Source organism: the organism of the source record quoted next, unplaced genomic scaffold (genome assembly GCF_019419815.1).
Source record: "Pyrus x bretschneideri cultivar Hongxiangsu unplaced genomic scaffold, Pyrus_bretschneideri_v1 Contig39, whole genome shotgun sequence".
In the NCBI taxonomy this organism is placed as follows: domain Eukaryota; kingdom Viridiplantae; phylum Streptophyta; class Magnoliopsida; order Rosales; family Rosaceae; genus Pyrus; species Pyrus x bretschneideri.
The window spans coordinates 770,006-790,311 of NW_025999712.1; the positions used below are offsets into that span (position 1 = coordinate 770,006).

General features: G+C 37.9%; 3 protein-coding genes and 1 pseudogene across 4 annotated transcripts; 1 reads left to right on the plus strand and 3 right to left on the minus strand.

Moving 5' to 3' along the window:
• The first annotated feature begins 6,079 nt into the window (after positions 1-6,079).
• Positions 6,080-8,628, plus strand: LOC103958952 (CBL-interacting serine/threonine-protein kinase 10-like). 2 transcript variants are annotated; one of them, XM_009371273.2, is made up of 2 exons: positions 6,080-6,232; positions 6,640-8,628. In XM_009371273.2, the coding sequence occupies exon 2, from the start codon at positions 7,048-7,050 to the stop codon at positions 8,449-8,451; it is 1,404 nt and encodes a 467-aa protein (XP_009369548.2). In that variant the 5' UTR covers positions 6,080-6,232; positions 6,640-7,047; the 3' UTR covers positions 8,452-8,628. The 2 variants fall into 2 exon arrangements, with proteins under 2 accessions (XP_009369548.2, XP_009369549.2); XM_009371274.3 differs by having other exon boundaries at positions 6,098-6,232; positions 6,720-8,628.
• A 1,646-nt stretch (positions 8,629-10,274) lies between these two features.
• LOC103958954 (UDP-glycosyltransferase 87A1) lies at positions 10,275-13,962 on the minus strand. Its single transcript, XM_048564493.1, has 2 exons — positions 13,271-13,962; positions 10,275-11,362 (listed from the first exon to the last, which is right to left on the minus strand). The coding sequence occupies exons 1-2, from the start codon at positions 13,905-13,907 to the stop codon at positions 10,485-10,487; spliced, it is 1,515 nt and encodes a 504-aa protein (XP_048420450.1). The 5' UTR covers positions 13,908-13,962; the 3' UTR covers positions 10,275-10,484.
• Positions 13,963-14,614: 652 nt separating this feature from the next.
• Positions 14,615-15,891, minus strand: LOC108868054 (annotated as a pseudogene).
• Positions 15,892-16,977: 1,086 nt separating this feature from the next.
• LOC103958953 (UDP-glycosyltransferase 87A1-like) lies at positions 16,978-19,976 on the minus strand. Its single transcript, XM_009371275.3, has 2 exons — positions 19,357-19,976; positions 16,978-18,189 (listed from the first exon to the last, which is right to left on the minus strand). Exons 1-2 carry the CDS (start codon positions 19,847-19,849, stop codon positions 17,312-17,314), a joined length of 1,371 nt encoding a protein of 456 aa, XP_009369550.2. The 5' UTR covers positions 19,850-19,976; the 3' UTR covers positions 16,978-17,311.
• Positions 19,977-20,306: the final 330 nt, after the last annotated feature.

The following is a 20,306-nucleotide window of genomic DNA, read 5'->3' on the forward strand; positions in this document are numbered from 1 at the left end:
GTTTTTCAGTGATTCACTTGAGATTGATAGAGAAAGAGGAACTATGAACTGGATAGGGAAGTTCCTCCCCAGTCATGGCTATGTTCATTCAGGTAAGCATGCATTACAAGGACTAATTAAGATGTAATTAACAGCTTAATATATATAACATGCATTAATTTCACTATATCCAAGTTTCAATCTGACAATTAAGCTAATTGGTGATCTTACACTTGTTTCAATTCATATTTACTATCAGCAAAACTAAAAACTTAATGAAATTTCCTAAGAAACAACTTAATGAAGGGTGCATGGCAACCTCTAGCTGAAAATTTGGACCCATGATAGTCCTCATACTGATCATGACGAAGAATCCTTGAATCAACGAAAACCTTTGGGCTTGACATTGATCTACCTCGTGCCAAAACTTTCGTCGGTGTTACTGGGGAAGATGGCACTGAATAGTATGTTGTTGAATAAGCTGGTGACGACGAAGAAGAAGCAGAAGAAGAAAAAGAAGAAGGAGATGCTGATGAAATGGCTGGCATGGATGATGGGGTTGATGCTTTTCTTGAAGTTGTACTAGTACTACGTATTTTGGGAAGAATATTGGGTACAAGAGGAGAGCTTTTAGAGTTCTTTTTCCTCGAGGATCTTTTTGGGGAATCGGAAAAATATGAAGGTGGAGGTGTAAGAGGAGCTAAACGACTAGGGTTTTGGCGGAACTTGGATTTAGGAGTACCTGGTTGAGATTCCCAACTGAATGGAACTGAAACAAAGGCAGAGGCTTCTCCATGGTAGTGACCTTCAAGTGCTGATGAGGAGTTAGCCATAAATTCTTATTTGGGTGCTTAGAGAAGTTGTGGTGCTTCGGTTTGAAGCAATCTTTTGCTTCAGTTTTAATTAAAAGTGTCTTACTAATAACCAGATATACTAATTTGTATACATGGGGCAAAGTGTGGATGAATTATAATTAATCTATTGCGTCTCTTGCTACTTTCAAGAATCGGTTGATTTGTGGCTTACAAATGTCTACATGTGATTCTCTAACATGCTGGTGTATGACTTTATATAAAAATAGGGGTTTGAAAATTTTGTTAGTGGAACATAAAAATATAATTTTATGAAATTGAGAGTGATATACTTGACCATGACTGGCCAACTAATATATTTCATATATAAAAGGGTTTTAAATCAAAATGGTCTGCGATTGGCATAACTCTTTACTTTGGTCTTGAGATTTGGAATCGATAGAAATGATTCCTGAATTTGTCCTCATCAATCATTTTTTATCATTTCGTGAAAATTTTATATTAAATAATGATAAAATAACAAATATAACCTTAATGTTTGTCAAATCATTTGGGCTCATTGTTTCCACTCGTGCGTCCTGGGATCGAAGCGCCACCCTCCCCTAATAGTTTCAAACTCACTCCCTTCCCTTAATAATAATAAAATTAAAAATAAAATAAAAAATCGAAACCACATGCATATTTATTAAAAGCCAGTAAACCCTGCTTAAATTTAGGTTTGCTAAATGAACTGCTTATTAATTATTTTAGCCATTTTTTCATATATATATTTATCAAATCAATCAAATGTTAATTTTTAATGGTTTATACTATTATTTCTTGGATTATCAATGATCCACTATAACCTTTTTTTTTTAATGATCCACTATAACTGATGACTGATTAAGTGTGTAAAAGTCAGCCTAAATATAAATATCGTATTCAGCAGCTTGAGTACTCCTTTTCGCTTTCTTCTCATCAAAAGACGACCATCGCATCATTTTGCTGCATTCTTAATGCCTTTGTTTTGGCTTGCCCATCGCTCTTTTGGCTGTTTTGTTTCTCGTTTCTTGCCTTTGTGCCTCTTTTATGAAATCATGTTTTGATACAAACAGCATGCGACACGCGATGTCAAAAACAGGACCTCATATACAAAAAAAAGGTTCGCAATTACTTAAGTTACGAGCCTTTCGTATGTTTGCAATTAATTTGAGCTTGATAATCATGTGCACACTAATTGAATTGCTCATTTCCTTTAATTCTGAATATAACTGTATAATTGATTGAAAACCCTTTTAGGCGAACCTTTTGAGACAATTTCCCTACTATTATTGCCCTAAGAGCTGCGACTTAGGCGATCTGTTAATCAATCTTAGTCAACAAAATATTATAATCTTATTTATAATTGCCAACAGAATTAAAGAATATAAGGCATATTCATGATATTAATTATTTAGTCAACCTGTACATTTAAATAATTTGAAGTCAAATGTTTTAATTAAAATTATTTAAGAATATTTTAGATTTTGGAAGTTGCTTAATTAGCAAGAACAAGATGCATGGGTTGAGTTAATTAATCTCTATTGGCAAGTTGAATTGATAAGCGCCTAAGGAAGCTTTGGCCCTAATTAAACAAGTTTTAACTTGTGTTTATGTAGTAATTAACCTTCTTCATTTTCAAACGATTGATAATTGTCATGTGTATATGGAACAGTGGAGAAGTCGGTGTCAGAATAAGAGGGCACCGACTGGTCTAATGTATATGAAACAGTTTTAGATGGTTTATTGGGTCAAACACAAAAAATGAAAGAAAAAAAATAAGGTTACCTTGTGTGGCGAAGTAATTAAACGACTTTTTTTTTTTTTTTTTTTCTGTCAGGAAATTATTAAACGACTTTGATCAACAAAAATAATACTTACTAGTTCAATAAATTAGGATTATAGTTGCAGTGAGTCAAAAGATCCCACCATGAGATGCAAGACACGGGTTATCGTTAGCAAGTCCATTTGTATTCGCTTTGACCCAAGGGTACAGAGGAGGATGCCAAAGAATGGGAACAATATTAGGAGCTTACATAGCTCATCGACAAAATTATAAAGAGACTAAAAGTTGCTTATATTGGTTCTCATTATTCGAATTTGATTGGAACCGATGATTTACGTCTATTTCCTAGGACGTTTAAAGATCGCGACTCTACTACTTAGTTAAAAACGTCCATCCGCAAACATATGATCAGGAAAGAAAGCTTCAAACCACCTAATTCAAATCAAAGTAGAATGACGTATATGTAAAATAAAGAATTTTGCTTTCAAACTTCACTTTATTTCATATTTTCTAGATAACCATTAGCAAGATAAACTATGCAGCCAGCTAAACATTTCAGAGCTATGAGAAAATTGCTTTGATATAAAAAGAGCTAGAGATCCGAAAAAGATCTAGTTAGCGAAAAAAAACAATGCCGAATTGAGAAGAAAACCAAAGCCAACCATGTTGTGCAAACTCGTAGGTAAAAAGTACATGTGATCAATGATTCAGAGTTGTAGTAATCATCCTCCTCCATTGGAATCTTATTGAAGATTATCCTCCAAATCAAAAAGAGGAGGGGGATGAATGAACGCCAAATAATGAAAACTCAACTTTGAACAAAAATCGATGTCAACAATTTCATAGCCATCAAAAAAAGTAAAAGCCCTACAAGAAAAAGCTTCTCAAATCAACAAATCATTTTCCTTATAATAGGAAACGGTCCTTCTAAAGTATCTATGGACTGCTCTAGAAACCTTGAAGAAAAAAAGAGAAAGAATAATTTATTTGAATATTTTTCCATGCTAATAATATACGAGACCTTAGTGTGAAATAGAGAAGCATCTGACGTACCCAATCACTTACCAACCCAAAAAGAGTTATTAAATCCATTCCGGATCACCCAACAGGAATTTTGAAACAAAATAGGGAGAATAGATTTAGTTTTGAATCTTTTGATGCATCGAACAACCCTAATAAGCTTGAACAAAATGGGAAATTAATTAGTTGCTAACATGCTTGGATGCCTCACTAACCAACCAAATTAGTATTTCAGTTTTGGAACCCTTCCACATGGAATCTCACATGTAGATTGATTCATTCATTCAAGGGATAAATTGATATAGATCCAATTTTGTGAGTCATTAGTAGAATTAGTCCACTTCATTGAAATAGGTCCAATAATTAAGATTCCACGTATACTTATTTGTGGTTTGTACCATATTTACCCCTTAGGCTTACGAATTGTTATAAATACACAAATTTTCTTAATTATGGGATTATTTTAAGTTTAACTAATCCCTTAATTGTAGGATTAGTTATAGCCATATAATCACCTCAACCCCCAGTCCGTTTCATCCCACCTTTTTTCCTTCTTCCAAACAATTCCCTCTTTCAATCCTCTTCTTTTTTGTCTCTTATTTTCATGGGTGATATTTTTGTGTTCTTCCCTCCAAATTCGTTCCTTTAATGAAGGTATATTATATCATATTTATATTTCTATGTTCCACCATGTAGGTTCCTAGCATTTTTCTTCCAATACAATAGGTAGTTTATTGTTGTTTTGCAGGTAGATTATATTTTCTTTGTAGGTATAAAGCATTTTTCTTCGTATACAATAGGTAGGTAGTTACTAGATTATATCAGTTTTGTTTTCTTCATAAATAGTAGGTAGTTACTAGATAATATTTTAGTTTGAGTATTTAAATATTCAAAATTTAAAAACTGAATAAATGATAAAAAATTAAAGAATTTAAATATTTTTATCTGAAGGGGCAAAATTGATATCAAAATATGTAATTGGATAACTAGACTTAGTCCCAAAAACTATCTATGTTTTTGGACCTAGATCCAAAAGCCCCTTGATTCAATACATAGATGAAAACAAATGTTATTTTAGTCTCTCAAGAGCTTCAATTGCTTTGATGCATTGGACTGTTTTTCTATCTGATGAAACATTATTGGGCTTGCAGTTCTGTAAACAATAAAGAACGCTAATTTGGGCTAGAGTTTGATTTTTTATTTTTTTGTCAATGGGCTTGAGTTTGTTTGGTGAAGGAGCTACTGCTATACCTCCCTCCACGTCTTTTTTTTCATTTGCAAGGTGATGTGAACTTCAAGTGCCAAAATTGGTCTTTTAACACCTATTTTCCACCGCCAGCCGATCCTGTCCCTGCTTTTGTGACATCAATCATATATATTCACCGCAGTTGCAGAATGTAATTATATTTGTTCATTCTAATACGGATTTAGTTTCCATTAATTCTCTTTTCCCGTGATAACTAAATCAGTTGAAAGATAAAACATTTTAATAATACTACACTTAATTATCCTTAAAACCTTTCTTTCTCCATGTAAGTATATAATAATAAGTATTTGATCTAAAAATCAAATCTAATATGATAATCCCTAAGATAAGATTGTCGAATGAGTACGAGTTATGGATGAGTATGACAATCCATTTATATTCAATTGATATATACATAGTGATATTGATGCGCAATCTATTTTAATTCAAGGCAAATCAAATTATGTCGAAGTTGTCTCACTATTCGTGATGGGTCTAGAAATTTTACTTAACGGAGCAAAATTAGGAAGAATTAAACACTAATCTTATCAACTTAAAAAGTAAAAATAACAAATAACCCACAAAATCTTAACGTGTCTAGGCACACACTCAATCTGCCATATTTTCTCTCCTAAGCAAGGATTTAGTGTGCACGGGTTGCGCATGACCATATTGTGTTTAATGACGTCATAACGAGACTACAACAACAACAATCTAACTCTAACAACAATAGTAAAATCAGGTCAAAGGCTGATCATGCACAACCCAAGACGGATCGTTATAGTGTCAGTGGGATGTTAAAGTATCGTTATAGTGTCATTGTAGCATCTTAGACTGTTAGACTGTCATTGGTAGAATATCATTACGACGTCACTAGATTGAACCGAATCATTGTGCGCAGTTGAGAAAATCTACTCAATTTACTTCTTACGCATGGGCTCACACGTAGGACTGCACATTCCCGATTACTGAGTTTTTGGCCGTACAGATAATATATATTAATTAATATAAAAACCAAGTTGCAAAAATTTAATATAAAATCGAAAGCCTCTTTTGAAGTAAATTTTAAAATAGTGTTATCCATACATTCGTTTTGGTCATACATTTATTTTTATCGCAACAATTTTTTTGTTAAATTTTTATCATTAATTTAATTTATTAATTCAGTGGTTGAAAATTAAAAAAAATGTAAAAAAATTAAGAAAAATATAAAAAGGTAAAATGAACGGTTGGATAAAAAATTCTCAAATTTTAATGTTAATATTTTGAATTTGAGCACCGCTTCCTGCTTTTCTCTCTCTCATTTTTTCCGTTCGGCCTTTGGTTTTGGGGATCGCCATCCCCAGGAGCTTCTCCTTCGTCAACAAAAAGGTATGATTTCCAATTTTCCATTTGTTTTTTGTATTATTTTTCATCGTCTTTAGCTGCTTTTTGAGAACGAAACACCTAGAAGAAGTTGGAATTTTCAGTCAAGAACTTAGCCGGATTTTTTTCCGATCAAAAGCTTATAGAAGAATTAACTGCTAATTATTTTCATTAAGGTTTGTTGTTTTATAACCTTGTTCTAGTTCCTCTGCTTAATCGGCGGGCTTCTAATTGTTTTGATGAATAAAAATTTGAACTTTGATTCAGGGTTTGTTATCAATTTTTTGTCAAATTAGAGCTTTTTCTTATGTATTATGCGTAATTGTTTCAAAGGGTTGGTTTTTTTTTCATGGAAATGACAAAGATTGTTGCTTTTTTCGTGTTTTCATCGCGGTGCTTTTTTGCGTTTTCAGGTTTTGCTTTACAAATTTGAGCTAAATTTTGGGTATTGTATAGAAGGTCAGTGCGTTACGGTTTGTTTGCATAATTTCAGCATTGTCTTGGAAGCAAAAGCCCAGGGAATGCTGGAAGATGTGCCTAAGCGTGGACTCTGCCTCACAACTCCATGAGGTTGTGTCTATAATCGAACTGCCCTGCTTGATTCTTGCTGGTGGGGAACCCGTAAATCATAGCTGGTTTGTTCTCGGTTCCCAGAAGCAAGTTGGGCCTCTTATTATGCACGTAGCACCGGTTGTGTTAATGCACGACCATTGTGAAGATGGTTGAGCTTCTGGTGGTATTATAAACTCCTGCTCTGTAGATTGTGGATCATATACGCAGGAGGAAGTAGTGTATTTATTGTTTATTAGGTTTTGATCGGGATGGAGAATAAATCACATGTGCTGATGCAAAGATATGAGCTAGGGAGATTGCTGGGTCAAGGCACATTTGCCAGGGTTTACTATGCAAGGAGCTTGATAACTAATCAGGGTGTGGCCATTAAGGTTATTGACAAAGAAAAGATTATGAAGGTTGGATTGATGGATCAGATCAAGCGAGAAATCTCTGTTATGAGACTGGTTAGACACCCTAATATTATACACCTCTACGAGGTCATGGCAACCAAAACTAAGATATACTTTATCATTGAATATGCTAAAGGCGGTGAGCTGTTTAACAAGGTTGCTAAAGGAAAGCTGAAGGAGGATGTTGCAAGGAAATATTTTGCGCAGTTAATCAATGCTCTTGATTTCTGTCATAGTAGGGGTGTATATCATCGGGATATAAAGCCAGAGAACTTGTTGCTCGATGGGAATGATAATTTGAAGATCTCTGATTTTGGATTAAGTGCCCTCGCTGAATGCAAGCACCAAGATGGGCTACTCCATACCACCTGTGGTACTCCTGCCTATGTTGCTCCAGAAGTTATTAACAGGAAAGGCTATGATGGTGTGAAAGCTGATATTTGGTCTTGTGGGGTTGTTTTGTATGTATTGTTGGCAGGCTATCTACCATTTCATGATTCAAATTTGATGGAGATGTACCGGAAGATTGGGAAGGCAGAATTTAAATGCCCAAATTTTTTCTCACCGGAAGCACGTAGGCTACTGTGCAAGATGTTTGATCCAAATCCCAATACTAGGATTTCCTTAGCCAAAGTTAGGGAAAGTTCTTGGTACAGAAAGGCGCCATACTCCAAAAATATGAAATCTGAAATAGGAAACAAGGATGTGGCTCATACGAGCGCAGAAGCTTCTACTTCCAGTGAGAATATTGTGGCTTCCGAGGAAAAGCAAGAACCAGGAAGACATCCGAACTTGAATGCTTTTGATATTATCTCCCTTTCTGCCGGATTTGATCTGTCTGGCTTGTTTAAAAAAGATCCTTTTTACAAAGAAGCAAGATTCACTTCCAGACAACCTGCGATGGTCATCATCTCCAAGTTAAAAGAAATGGCTAAGCAACTGAAGCTGAAAGTGAAGAAGAAGGATGACGGATTGTTGAAAATGGATGGATTAAAGGAAGGTAAAAAGGGGATTTTGTCCATAGATACAGAGATATTTGAAATCACTCCAACTTTCCATCTTGTCGAGGTGAAGAAATCAAGTGGGGATACTTTGGAATTCCAGAAGATGTTGGACGACATAAGACCCGCTCTCCGAGACATAGTCTGGGTTTGGCAAGGTGAGGAAGAGCAACAGCTGCAGGAGGAGCAGCAACAACAAGAAGAAGAAATCCAGCCACAGCCACAAGAAGATCAACTGCCTCAGCATCCGCCACAATAGTAAGATGTTACCAGCTTTCCCATGGGATCATATTTTTGTTTGTACATTTTACAGTCTGATAAGTATTCAACTTTGCATGTTTGTCCTTGCAAGTGTCATGACCAGCTCAATAAACTTTGTTCCTCATAGACGTACATGATCACAATGATTATATGAAATCTCGATTGTTGTTTTCGACGTGCTTGCATTTTTCTGCAACCATGATCTTTTCATGGATTTCGATACCAGTTCTATAATTTGACGATATTTGGAGAATTAGTCGAGTCAATAATTGTTGAATTTTTGGATCACGGGGACCGTTCCACTCTAAAAACACCGATACTGTCCCCAACTTTACCACCTGCTCAATCCGTCAGGTGTAGGGTTTTACCACAAAAGGCCTCAGTATTAGTTAGAGTAGGACTTTAAACCTATTGGGTTTCTTTGAACCCACCGATGTGGGACTTTAACACTCCCCCTCACGTGTAACCTCATTTGGTGGTTCATACGTGGAGATCTACATTGGTAATTGAAACTCAGAGGTTGGCTCCCATTGGGCCCACTTGTTTTCAATAGAACTCAGCGGTCATCTCTATATTAAGAGGTCATACTTGTTTCCTTATCGGTGACAAGCTTGTTGGCTTGCACACAAGTTCATTGGCTTGCATGGGCCCGAACCGTGGGCTCTGATACCATGTTAAATTTTTGGATCACCGGGCTTGTTCCACTCTAACGACACCTGATGTGGGACCTTAACAATAATCACAGGATAAGCACTAGTTACTCTGCTTTTATTGCCGCATAAACCGCTTCTGCATTGGGGTGCTGGAGTCGTCAAATCTATTTCTTTTTATTTCTCATCAAACGAATGCTTGGTGTACTGGCTCAAAAACAAGTTCATATCATCATTTCATCCCCTTCCATGTATTCATTTCGAAATGGTCACAGATACTTTGTTGCAGAAGGATGCTCAAACTCTCACCTTCATCTGTTCCGGGAGGCGAGGACAACCAACATAATGCTTGGTGTACTTGCTCGAAAACAAGTTTATAGTAATGTCAAAAAATTGAGAGGGGCAAGAGGTCCCCCCAACCCCACCACCCCCCGCGCCCTTAACATTTGCCCATGGTTCGAGTTGTGGAAACAACTCTTTGGTAATCAAAGAAACAAATTACACTTTTTTATTAGTAACATAAAGGTCATGGTTCGAGTTGTGGAAACAACTCTTTGGAAAACAAGAATAAGGGTGTGTACGATAGACGTTCTCTGTCCCCCCACCCTCGCAAAACGGGGAGCCTTGTTGTCTTGAACCCACCCTTTTAATAGTAACAGCAAAACTATGTGTACATGAATAAGTCCTCCTAGGGTTTTAAAGCTTGCAGCACCCTTGCCTAACTGACTGCTTTTTATACAGTTTGGTTGTGCCAGATCCATCCAAAGTGAAACTGGAAAAACACCTTCACATTAAACGTAATAAGAACATAGTTCTCAAAAAATTGGAATTTGGAAAGTTCCCGAATGCTAATTTTTATTAATCCCAGTCAATCAATATAATCTGGAACCAAATTGATCCCAGATTTGGTACAAACTAGGGTCCCGACCAAATTGGAAACACCCTCAGATGAAACACAATTAAGTACTGCAGGTATCTTTCTGTTGTGGCTATCGTTTATTGTGACAAATATGTACTGGTAGATTTGTGCGCTTGGCGACTCTATGGTTGAGCTTGTGGGTGTCTACTAGGGGTTTAATGTTATTTGTCTGTTTTGTGCAAATTCATTCTAGATCAATTTATTGGTCACTGAAATTATGTACCCAATGACACTGTAATTGTTTGGTGTTGATTAATGAAAGCCTATGCTATCGTTTATTGATGCAAACAACAACAACAACAACAACAACAAGGTCTTATTCACTAAGTCGGTTAGGCTGGCAATTGAAGTACAACCCCTTGAACCGACGCCATGTATTTTCATCGACGCACCAGACAAGTCACTACAAGCTTTCACCGTCTTTTGAGAAACTGTAACAAGAAGTTTCAATGTGCTCAATGCTCATGCATAGCTCTGAGAAATGTCTCTAAGGAAGGCACTGATGTTCGTTTGAGATGATCCGCCTTCGTCAATGGCACCATGGCATATCTGCTTAAGTTCTTTGGCCCTTCTCCTCATCTCTCTCCCTTCCTCATCCTCCAAATCCATAAACTTCTGCGCCAGCCCAGCAATCTCCTCTCTTGTCACCAAATGGTCCATTTTGTCCTCAGCCTTCCTCACCCTCCACCCAACTTTCCAATCCTCCACAATCATATTACTAACCATGCCTTGATCCATAAGTAACGGGAACGTCAGAAACGGGACACCAGCAAAAACACCTTCCCTAACTGAGTTCCAACCACAATGTGTCAAAAACCCACCAACACTAGAATGGCACAAAACCTTCAACTGCTCACACCAAGGGACTACCAAACCCATGTCGCCACAAGCATCTTTTAACCTATCCGTTTCCCCACGAGCCACCCAAATGAACCGAACCCCACTCATGCGCAAACCGACTGCGATCTCATCCATTTGGGCACCTGAAAAAGAAAGAAAACTTCCCATGGAGATGTACAGAACAGAGCTGCAAGGTTGAGAATCTAGCCATCTTAGATAGTCGATGCCAGCACTCGGGTGATCGTTAGATTTGACGTAGGGTATTAATGGACCAATTGTGTAAATGGGTAGTGAGAACTTTGATCTTAAAACGTTGATGACTTGGGATTCAAGCTCATAGATGGAGGGGAATAAGAGAAATTGTGCTTTAGGCACCCATGAGAAATCTTCGTGGATGTGGTGGAAAATGCTTGGGGAGATTCGATTCATGAAATGAGGCAGGTCTGCTAGTCGTGTTGAAGAAACTCCTGGGATGTAGTCCACACGTTCATTGCCCCTCTCTATAAACACACAAGAGAGCATAAAAATTAGAAAACGAAATGGAGGGCACAAAATTGTGACCCAAGTGGTGAAAAATTTTCTTGATACAAACTGAACTTTGTGGTTAAGACTTAAGCATGCTTGATCTAGTCTAAATCGAACTTTGCATCCTAATTTTGAGCAATTTAACGAATGTGTCCATCACGTGCAAGGATGAAAAGGTCATTTTAAGACGAAGTTTATTAATTTATTTTCTAAATCATGCTTGAAATGACCATTTTACCCTTCTACACACCGGTAAAACTTAAAAGCGAACAAAATTAGGTTGTTTAAGTTTGATTTGGAATGACATCAACAAGAAGTTTAAACCATAAGGGCATTGTTAACATACATTGAGATATGACCCGAAAATTAGGAGAGGCTACAATTCTTTTATTTTATTTATATACAAGCATAAGATTAGGGAGGAGTATCCCCCCACGTGACCTAATAGTATAAACCACTTGCAATTAGAATGTAGCGATTTTGACGCTCATATTTTATTAACATGTACCCATAAGAATGTACGAGGCTAAAAATGCGTGTTAACTTACTACTTAGCCCAGTGGTACTTTTCTTTTCATATCGCTAAATATCTAGGCTTTCGACCTTCTAACTATACTTATATAACTACAATTTCGGATCAATCTATATTGATTGACTGCCTCCATTATCTTGTTGCTAGCAAATACCACTATGCAACAAGATACTTGGAATCCTTGCAAATATAGCGTGTGTGCCACGAGTACTCTGTTTTTGAATCATTAACCAATTTGTTTTCTAACTAATTGTTTATCTTCCATTACACTAAAATCTATTTATATATTACGTATACACACTAGTATAGGCTGGATAGCTAACTAAAATAACTAAAATCAGCACTAAAAAGGAAACAGAGAAACAAAAAGACTTTTTAGCCAAAATGGTCCATGAGATTTGCATAACACATCACTTTGGTCCCTGAAATTGAAAATAAATAGAAATACTCATTGAGATTGTCCACTATCCATTATTTTGGTCAATCCGTTAAAAACTCCGTTAAGTGTTCCAGAACTTTTAGTCGGAAGTTTGGGCAATTTTCAAAGCTTCGTAACTCAATCATTTCTTAACCAAATTCGACCCATAATATATCAAAATGAAGATAGGAAAGTGTAGAACAAGATTATACCTATTTGGAAGCCCAATGGTTGCCAGAGATGGTCGGAAAATAGCATGAAAGGTGACTGGTCTGCGAAAAAATTGGAAACTAGCCGGAAACTGGCTAACTGGCCCTTTTTGGCCAAAAAACGGCTCGAAAGTGACTGTCTTGGTCTTCAATTAGCCACTTTTGAGTCGTTTTCCGACCAAACCACGACGAGTTAGTTGACTAGAAAGGTACCATTCTCTTCACCCGTCAAGAAGTATGATTTTCATTTTTGAATCACTCGATTTCATTGAGTATTGAAGAAATTATGAATGTTTAAAATTTACCCAGCTTTCGGCGAGTATTCCAGTTTTCCTGCGGACCAGTCACCTTTTAGGCTATTTTCCAGCCATCTCCGGCAACCATTGGGCTTCCAAATAAGTATAATTTTATTCTGCACTTTCCTATCTTCATTTTGATATATTATGGGTCGAATTTAGTTAAAAGACGATTGAGTTACGAATTTTTGAAAATTACCCAAACTTCCGACCAAGAGCTCCAGGACACGTAACGGAATTTTTAAATGAATGACCAAAATAATGGATGATGGACAATCTTAGGAACCATTTCTATGGATTTTCAATCTCACAGATCAAAGTGATGTATTATGTAAATCAGGAACCATTCTGATTAAAAAGCAAAACAAAAAAAGGAAAATATTAACAATCAAATATGTTACCCGACTCAAAGTGACGAAGACACTTACCTAACGAGTCAACCGGGTAGTGCCCATTTTCCGCGAAAAGATCAAAATGTTGGAAAACGGAGAAAAGGGACGCCGGCATCGGCCAAAACGACGCCGCCGGGATACTCCTCCGGTTCCCGACACGGACCGCCCAAGGCAGGAAAGTGTCGGCCACGATCAGGCTCGGACGCGGCTCGAGCCGATCCATGAGCCGCTCGAACGGGGCCTCCATCTTGGTCATGATGGCGTCGATGAAGCCATCCATGTCGGCGGCGCGGACCAGCTCCGACGGGATGACGTTGGGAATCGTGGCGAGTCGAATGTTGTCCGGGGTGGCTTCGGAACCGATGAAGCCGAGCCACTCCTCCGTGACGACGAAGGTGATGAGGATGTCAGGCTTTTGTGAAGTCAGTAGCTTGCAGAGGTTCATCATCGGGTTGATGTGGCCCCGACCGGGATACGGCATGGCCACCACGTGGCAGATAGGGGCCCTCTGGTCTCTGGTGTGGTTCATGTCCGCGTTTATGAGGAAGAAGATGTAACTTTGTAGTTTTAACTTATAAGAGTGGTTATATAGAGGTAGGTACAGAGGAGAAACAAGGCAATTAGAACTGAAATTAAGTTGGGGTTGCTTGATGGGTATGGTTGGGGACTCCATTGAATTTTCAAGGTTCCGTATTTGGCTTGGCTTGCTTGATTTGGTAAAAGGATTCTCTTGACGATTATAGCAGCCAGTAGCATTTTCACGATAAATTGTTAATTATATTAAGAAATGAAAATTGTTATTTGACGCTACAAAAAATTTTCAAAAATCTCAATCGAATATTCCAAGTCTTTCGAATGTGTGATTCATGTTAAAAAAGTATGACTATTAAAAATAATGAGTCAGGTATCAACACTTAGTCTTAAAGTGCACAAGTGCAATGTGCGGATCCACGTAGGCACGAGTGGTCCTAAGACAAACCTGTGGTAGGAAAAAAAGCTAGTGAAGGTCCTCCGTGGACTATTCAGATGTTTTTTGTCCATCCAGTGTGTAATGAAATGAATGTTTGGCATATATGGATACTATTTTGCAGGACGCGTCGACATCTCTCAACAAGTTGCATCAATTGGCAAAGGGTCTCTACAGCACTTGATAGATACATCTACATACCATGGCTCGATAGAAGACAACATTCACATCAAGTGCTCGACGTAATTTCCGTTTGAAAAAAAAAAAAAAAAAACACTAAAACAAGATCTGCACGTTGCGTGCTATCTTTGTTAGAAAAAGGAAGATCTTTAAACCAAGACCCCTCGAAGTTAGAATTTTGAATCTGTCAACTAACATGTGCCAAGAAGTTTTAAACACATTCATCACAAACGTCATCAAAAAGTTGAGTTTTATTTGACAGAAAAAGAGAACGAAACAAAGGCAAACGACAAAACAAGAAATGCTCAATCCTCACGCACGCCCTCTGCGAAATGTCTAATGAAGGCCTTGATGTTGGTATGAGATGACACACCTTCTGCAATGGCATCATGACATAACTGCTTAAGTTCTCTGGCTCTCCTCATTTCCTTCTCTTCATCATCCTCCAAATCCATAAACTTCTTCACTAACCCTGCAATCTCCTCTCTTGTCACCAAATGGTCAATTTTATCCTCAACCTTCCTCACCCTCCATCCAACCCTCCAATCCTCTACAATGTGGGTACTATTCATTCCTTGATCAAATAGTATAGCTAAGGTTAGAAAGGAAGCACCAGCAAAAACACCTTCCGTAACCGAGTTCCATCCACAATGACTCGAAACACCCCCTGGCACAAAACCCTGAATTGGTCACACCAAGGCACTACCAACCCCATGTCACCACAGATCTCCTTTTTCCTATCGGTTTCCCCACGAACCGTCCAAATGAACTGAACGCCACTCTTGCGCAAACCGGCTGCAATCTCGTCCATTTGGACGCTAGAAACTGAAAGGAAACTTCCCATGGCGAGGTACAAAATGGATGCAGGAAATTAAGCAAGGGTTGGGATAGAACCTAGGAATCGCTCAACCAAAGGCATAGGAGCTCGCTCAACCTCGCTAATCGTGAATTCGCTTACACGATCAAGCCAAACGCTTGATTTGAGAAGGAGGAAAATACTCTCTTCGGTTGCACAAAGCAATATATTTGTAATTAATCAAGTCTCCCAAATGCTTGCATTACATCATAAGAGACTCACAATAATCTAGATGAACTTAACTAATTCCTAAGTAATTAAAATAGACAGCCGTTATTATTCCCAAAGTGTAGTAGTGGTATTCAAATTGTTTTCTTCAAGGCCTGCCTCCCGCATAAAAAACTGAGCTACAAGGTTTAGAGTTTAGCCATTGAAATAGTTAGCATCACTAGTTACTTGGGTAGGGAGGTCATTTTGCTCAGAGTAGGGTATTGATGGGCCCATAGTGTAAATGGTTAGTGATAATTCTGATCGTAAAATGTCGATGGTTAGGGTTTCAAATTCATTGAAGATGGCAGAGAATAGCAGGCATTGTGCTTTAGGTCCCCAGGAAAAGGAGTTAAGCAAAACGTCTAGAATATTTCGGTTGCTTTCATAGATGAACCTAGGGAGGTGCGCTAGTCGTGTCGGAGAAACTCCTGTAATGTAGCTCATGTTAAGAAAAATGTAGAATTATGGAGAATAATCCGAAGATTGACTTTGAGATACGACTTGAATCGTTTTCTTAAAGTGTTATTTGTTCCCACTCGAATGAGTTTGCTAAAGGGTTATTGGCAAATCACTTCCAGGATACAACAAAGTATGAAATATTCGATTAGCAAAACCGAATTATATTTCCTTAGAAATAACTAGAAAGAAATTATATGAATGTGATGGAGAGAGAAGAGAGTAAGGAATGTAGAAATAAATTTCTGAAATTGTGTATGAAACATTATGCTACAAACATGTATTTATAGACATCAAAGTACCCGTTCATCGAGCCCTTTCATTTTAGTTGAAGATACACAACTCTTCTTAATAATGTTTACCCAAAAGACATGTCTTCTATTTAATATTTTCAGAAAATAAATTTTGATTATTTATATTTTTTTTAATTCTACTCATACAATTTGAATAAACATCATGTCTTTTAACTAAAAGTTGTAACCATTCAACTAATTACATTTGCTGCGCACTGCATCATCCTTTATCATACACACACGCTGCACAATGCAGCACCAAATCATATATATTCTTGAAATATTCAACAGCTCACACGTATATTTCCCTGATCCGTTAACAATGCCAAATTGTTGTTTTAAGTAGCAAAGTTACACAATAAACAGGAAATCTTAAAACGAAATGTTAGACATACAACACGAGGATGTGTTACCGTCATATACGTAAATCTATTAGTTGACACTCACTAATATCTTAAGAAAAATGTTCTCTTGCTGCACGTTGGCTCAATTCAACACTACGGTCATCAGAAGTTGTGGTAGCGACACTGAGAAGATGGCACTCTCACATGTGATGTGATAAAACCAAATTGCAGTGTGCAATCTTTTCTTACTTCTTGACTGTATCCATATATGGAAGCTAGAACTTAAAAATAAGTCCTCCAGGGATTTTAAAGCTTGCGGCCGCCATGCCTAACGCTTTTTATACAGTTTGGTTGTGCCAGTTCCCGAATTCCAATTTTTATTTCTCCTCAAATGAATTTGATCCCAATCAATTAATATAATCGGGAACCAAATTGATCCCAGGTTTGGTACAAACTAGGGTCCCAACCAAACTGGAAACACCCTCATATGAAACACAATTAAGTATTTTAGAGTGCCGATAGCAGCCCCTTAAATAAAACCAAAAGTGCAAAACCAGATACAAACAACAACAACAACAACAAAGTCTTATCTCACTGAGTGGAGTCGGTTGGCAAAACTAGATGCAAACATTCCACATAGCTGAGAATGCACTTGAAGTACAACCCCTTGCACCGACACTTTGTATTTTCATTGACGCACAAGACAAATCACTACAAGCTTTGCACCGTCTTTTGAGAGCCAGCAACAACAAGATTCAGTGTGCTCAATGCTTATGCATGGCCTTGAAAAATGTCTCCAACGAAGGCATTGATGTTCGTTTGAGATGATCCGCCTTCTTCAATAGCACCATGACATATCTGTTTAAGTTCTCTGGCCCTTCTTCTCATTTCTCTCCCTTCATCGTCCTCCAAGTCCATGAACTTCTGCGCCAGCCCAGCAATCTCCTCGCTTGTTACCAAATGGTCCATTTTGTCCTCAGCCTTCCTCAACCTCCACCCAACTTTCCAATCCTCCACAATCATCTTACTAACCATGCCTTGATCCATACGTAACGGAAACGTCAGAAACGGGACACCAGCAAAAACACCTTCCCTAACTGAGTTCCAACCACAATGTGTCAAAAACCCACCAACACTAGAATGGCACAAAACCCTCAATTGTTCACACCAGGGCACTACCAAACCCATGTCGCCACAAGCATCTTTTAACCTGTCCGTTTCCCCATGGGCCACCCATATGAACCGAACCCTACTCAAGCGCAAACCGCCTGCAATCTCATCCATTTGGGCACCTGAAAATGAAAGAAAACTTCCCATGGAGATGTACAGAACAGAGCTGCAAGGTTGAGAATCTAGCCATTGTGGATAGTCGATGCCAGCACTCGGGTGGTAATTAGATTTGATGTTGGGTATTAATGGACCAATTGTGTAAATGGGTAGTGAGAATATTGATCTTAAAACGTCGATGACTTGGGGTTCAAGCTCATAGATGGAGGGGAATAAGAGATATTGTCCTTTAGGCACCCATGAGAAATCTTCATGGATGTGGTGGAGAATGTTTGGGGAGATTCCACTAATGAAATGAGGCAGGTCTGCCAGTCGTGTTGAAGAAACTCCTGGGATGTAATCCACACGATCATTGCCCCTCTCTATAAACACACAGGATAGCATAAAATTTAAATAACGAAATGGAGGGCACAAAATTGTGACCCATGTGGTGAAAAAGATTCTTAGTACAAACTGAACTTAATTTGTGGTTAAGCATGCTCGATCTAAACCAAATCGAACTTTCTATCCTAATTTTGAGCAATTTAACCCATGTGGACATCATGTGCAAAGATGAAAAGATCATTTTAAGCCGTATAAACTTGTTAATTTATATCTTAAAACATGCTTGAAATGAATGTTTCACCTTTTTACTAGAGGCACACACTGATAAAACTTAGCAATGGACAAAATTAGATTGATAGGTTTGATGTGGAATGAAATTAACAAGTTTAAATCATAAGAACGTTGTTAACATCAATTGAGATACGACCCCAAAATTAGGGGAGACTATCTAGAAATCTTTTATTTTATTCATGCAAGCCTAAATTGAGAGGAGTATCGGCCACATGACTTAATGGAATGAACCACTTGCAATTAAAATGTAGCGTTTTCACACTCCCATCCCATGTAATTAATATGTACCCATAAGTGTGCACGGGACTAAAAAATGTTTGTTAACTTACAACTTAGTCTAGTTGTATTTCTCCTTTCATATATCGCCATATATTCAGGCTTTCGACCTTCTAGCTGTATATACCTACAATTTATATATATTACGCAAATAATAGTACTATTCGCACATCCCTTTTTACCTCCACACTCATTGTTAATTTAATCATTGATCTTCTTTAATTCATTTCATCTGACAATCGAAAATTAAGAAAGGTGTATGAAGAATAAAATTAAGTGTACAAATAACATATATACTAGTAAGGCTGTAAGCTAACTAAAATCAGCATCCGAAAACGAAAGGAAGAAACAAAAAAAAGAAAACTAATGAAAAGAGTTTGAAAATTTTGAGTTTAACGATAAGGACAAAATAAATGGTAAAATGAATAGTACCAGAATTGACTTTTTAGCATGAAAATGTGATTTTTCGTTAAAATGAATAGTACCACAAATTTCGTTAAAACTCCCAACAAAAAAAACAAACATCGGAAGGAAGAAACAAAAGTATGAAACATTCTTCAGAACAATCAAATATGTCGTCCAAAAAGTCTAAGTGACAAAGACACGTTCATAAAAAATATAGCGACAAGGGCACCAACCTAACAAGTCAACCGGGAAGTGCCCGTTTTCTGCTAAAAGATGAAAATGTTGGAAGACGGAGAAAAAGGATGCCGGCATCGGCCAAAACGACGCCGCCGGAATACTCCTCCGGTTCCCGACACGGACTGCCCAAGGCAGGAAAGTGTCGGCCACGATCAGGCTCGGCGGAGGCTCGAGGCGATCCATGAGCCGCTCGAATGGGGCCTCCATCTTGGTCATGATCGCTTCGATGAAGCTGTACATGTCGGCAGCGCGGACCAGCTCCGACGGGACAACGTTGGGAATCGTGGCGAGTCGGATGTTGTCCTGGGTGACTTCGGATCCGATGAAACCGAACCACTCCTTCGTGACGACGAAGGTGATGAGGATGTCAGTCTTTTGTGAAGTCAGTAGCTTGCAGAGGGTCATCATCGGGTTGATGTGGCCCCGACCGGGATACGGCATGGCCACCACGTGGCAGACAGGGGATCTCTGGTCTCTGTTGGAGATCATGTCTGGGTTTAAGAAGAAGACGACGTAACTCTGTAGTTATAACTTATAAGTGGTTATAGAGGTAGATACATACAGAGGAGAAAGAAGGCAATTATATCTGAAATTAAGTTTTCGTTGTTGGCTTGGCTTGCTTGATTTGATCAAAATACTCTCTTTTTAATGAAAGCTTGCATTGATAGCAAAGATAGTACAAAGAAAAATGCTACGGATTTTCTCAAAAGTGAAACTTTTCATGACACTTAATACTTTTTGTATAATATTTTATAATGTTAGCATAAGAATTAACGTCAAACTGTAAGATGATAGAGAGTACATGAAGAGTTTCATTTTTTAGAGAGTTCCTTTAATATTTCTCTAGTGCAAAAGGCAAACACAAAGGTCACCTCCATTACAATTAATGAACATCCTCCAAGATCACATCGGCTACAAAGTCGGGAGGTACATCTAACCAAAGACA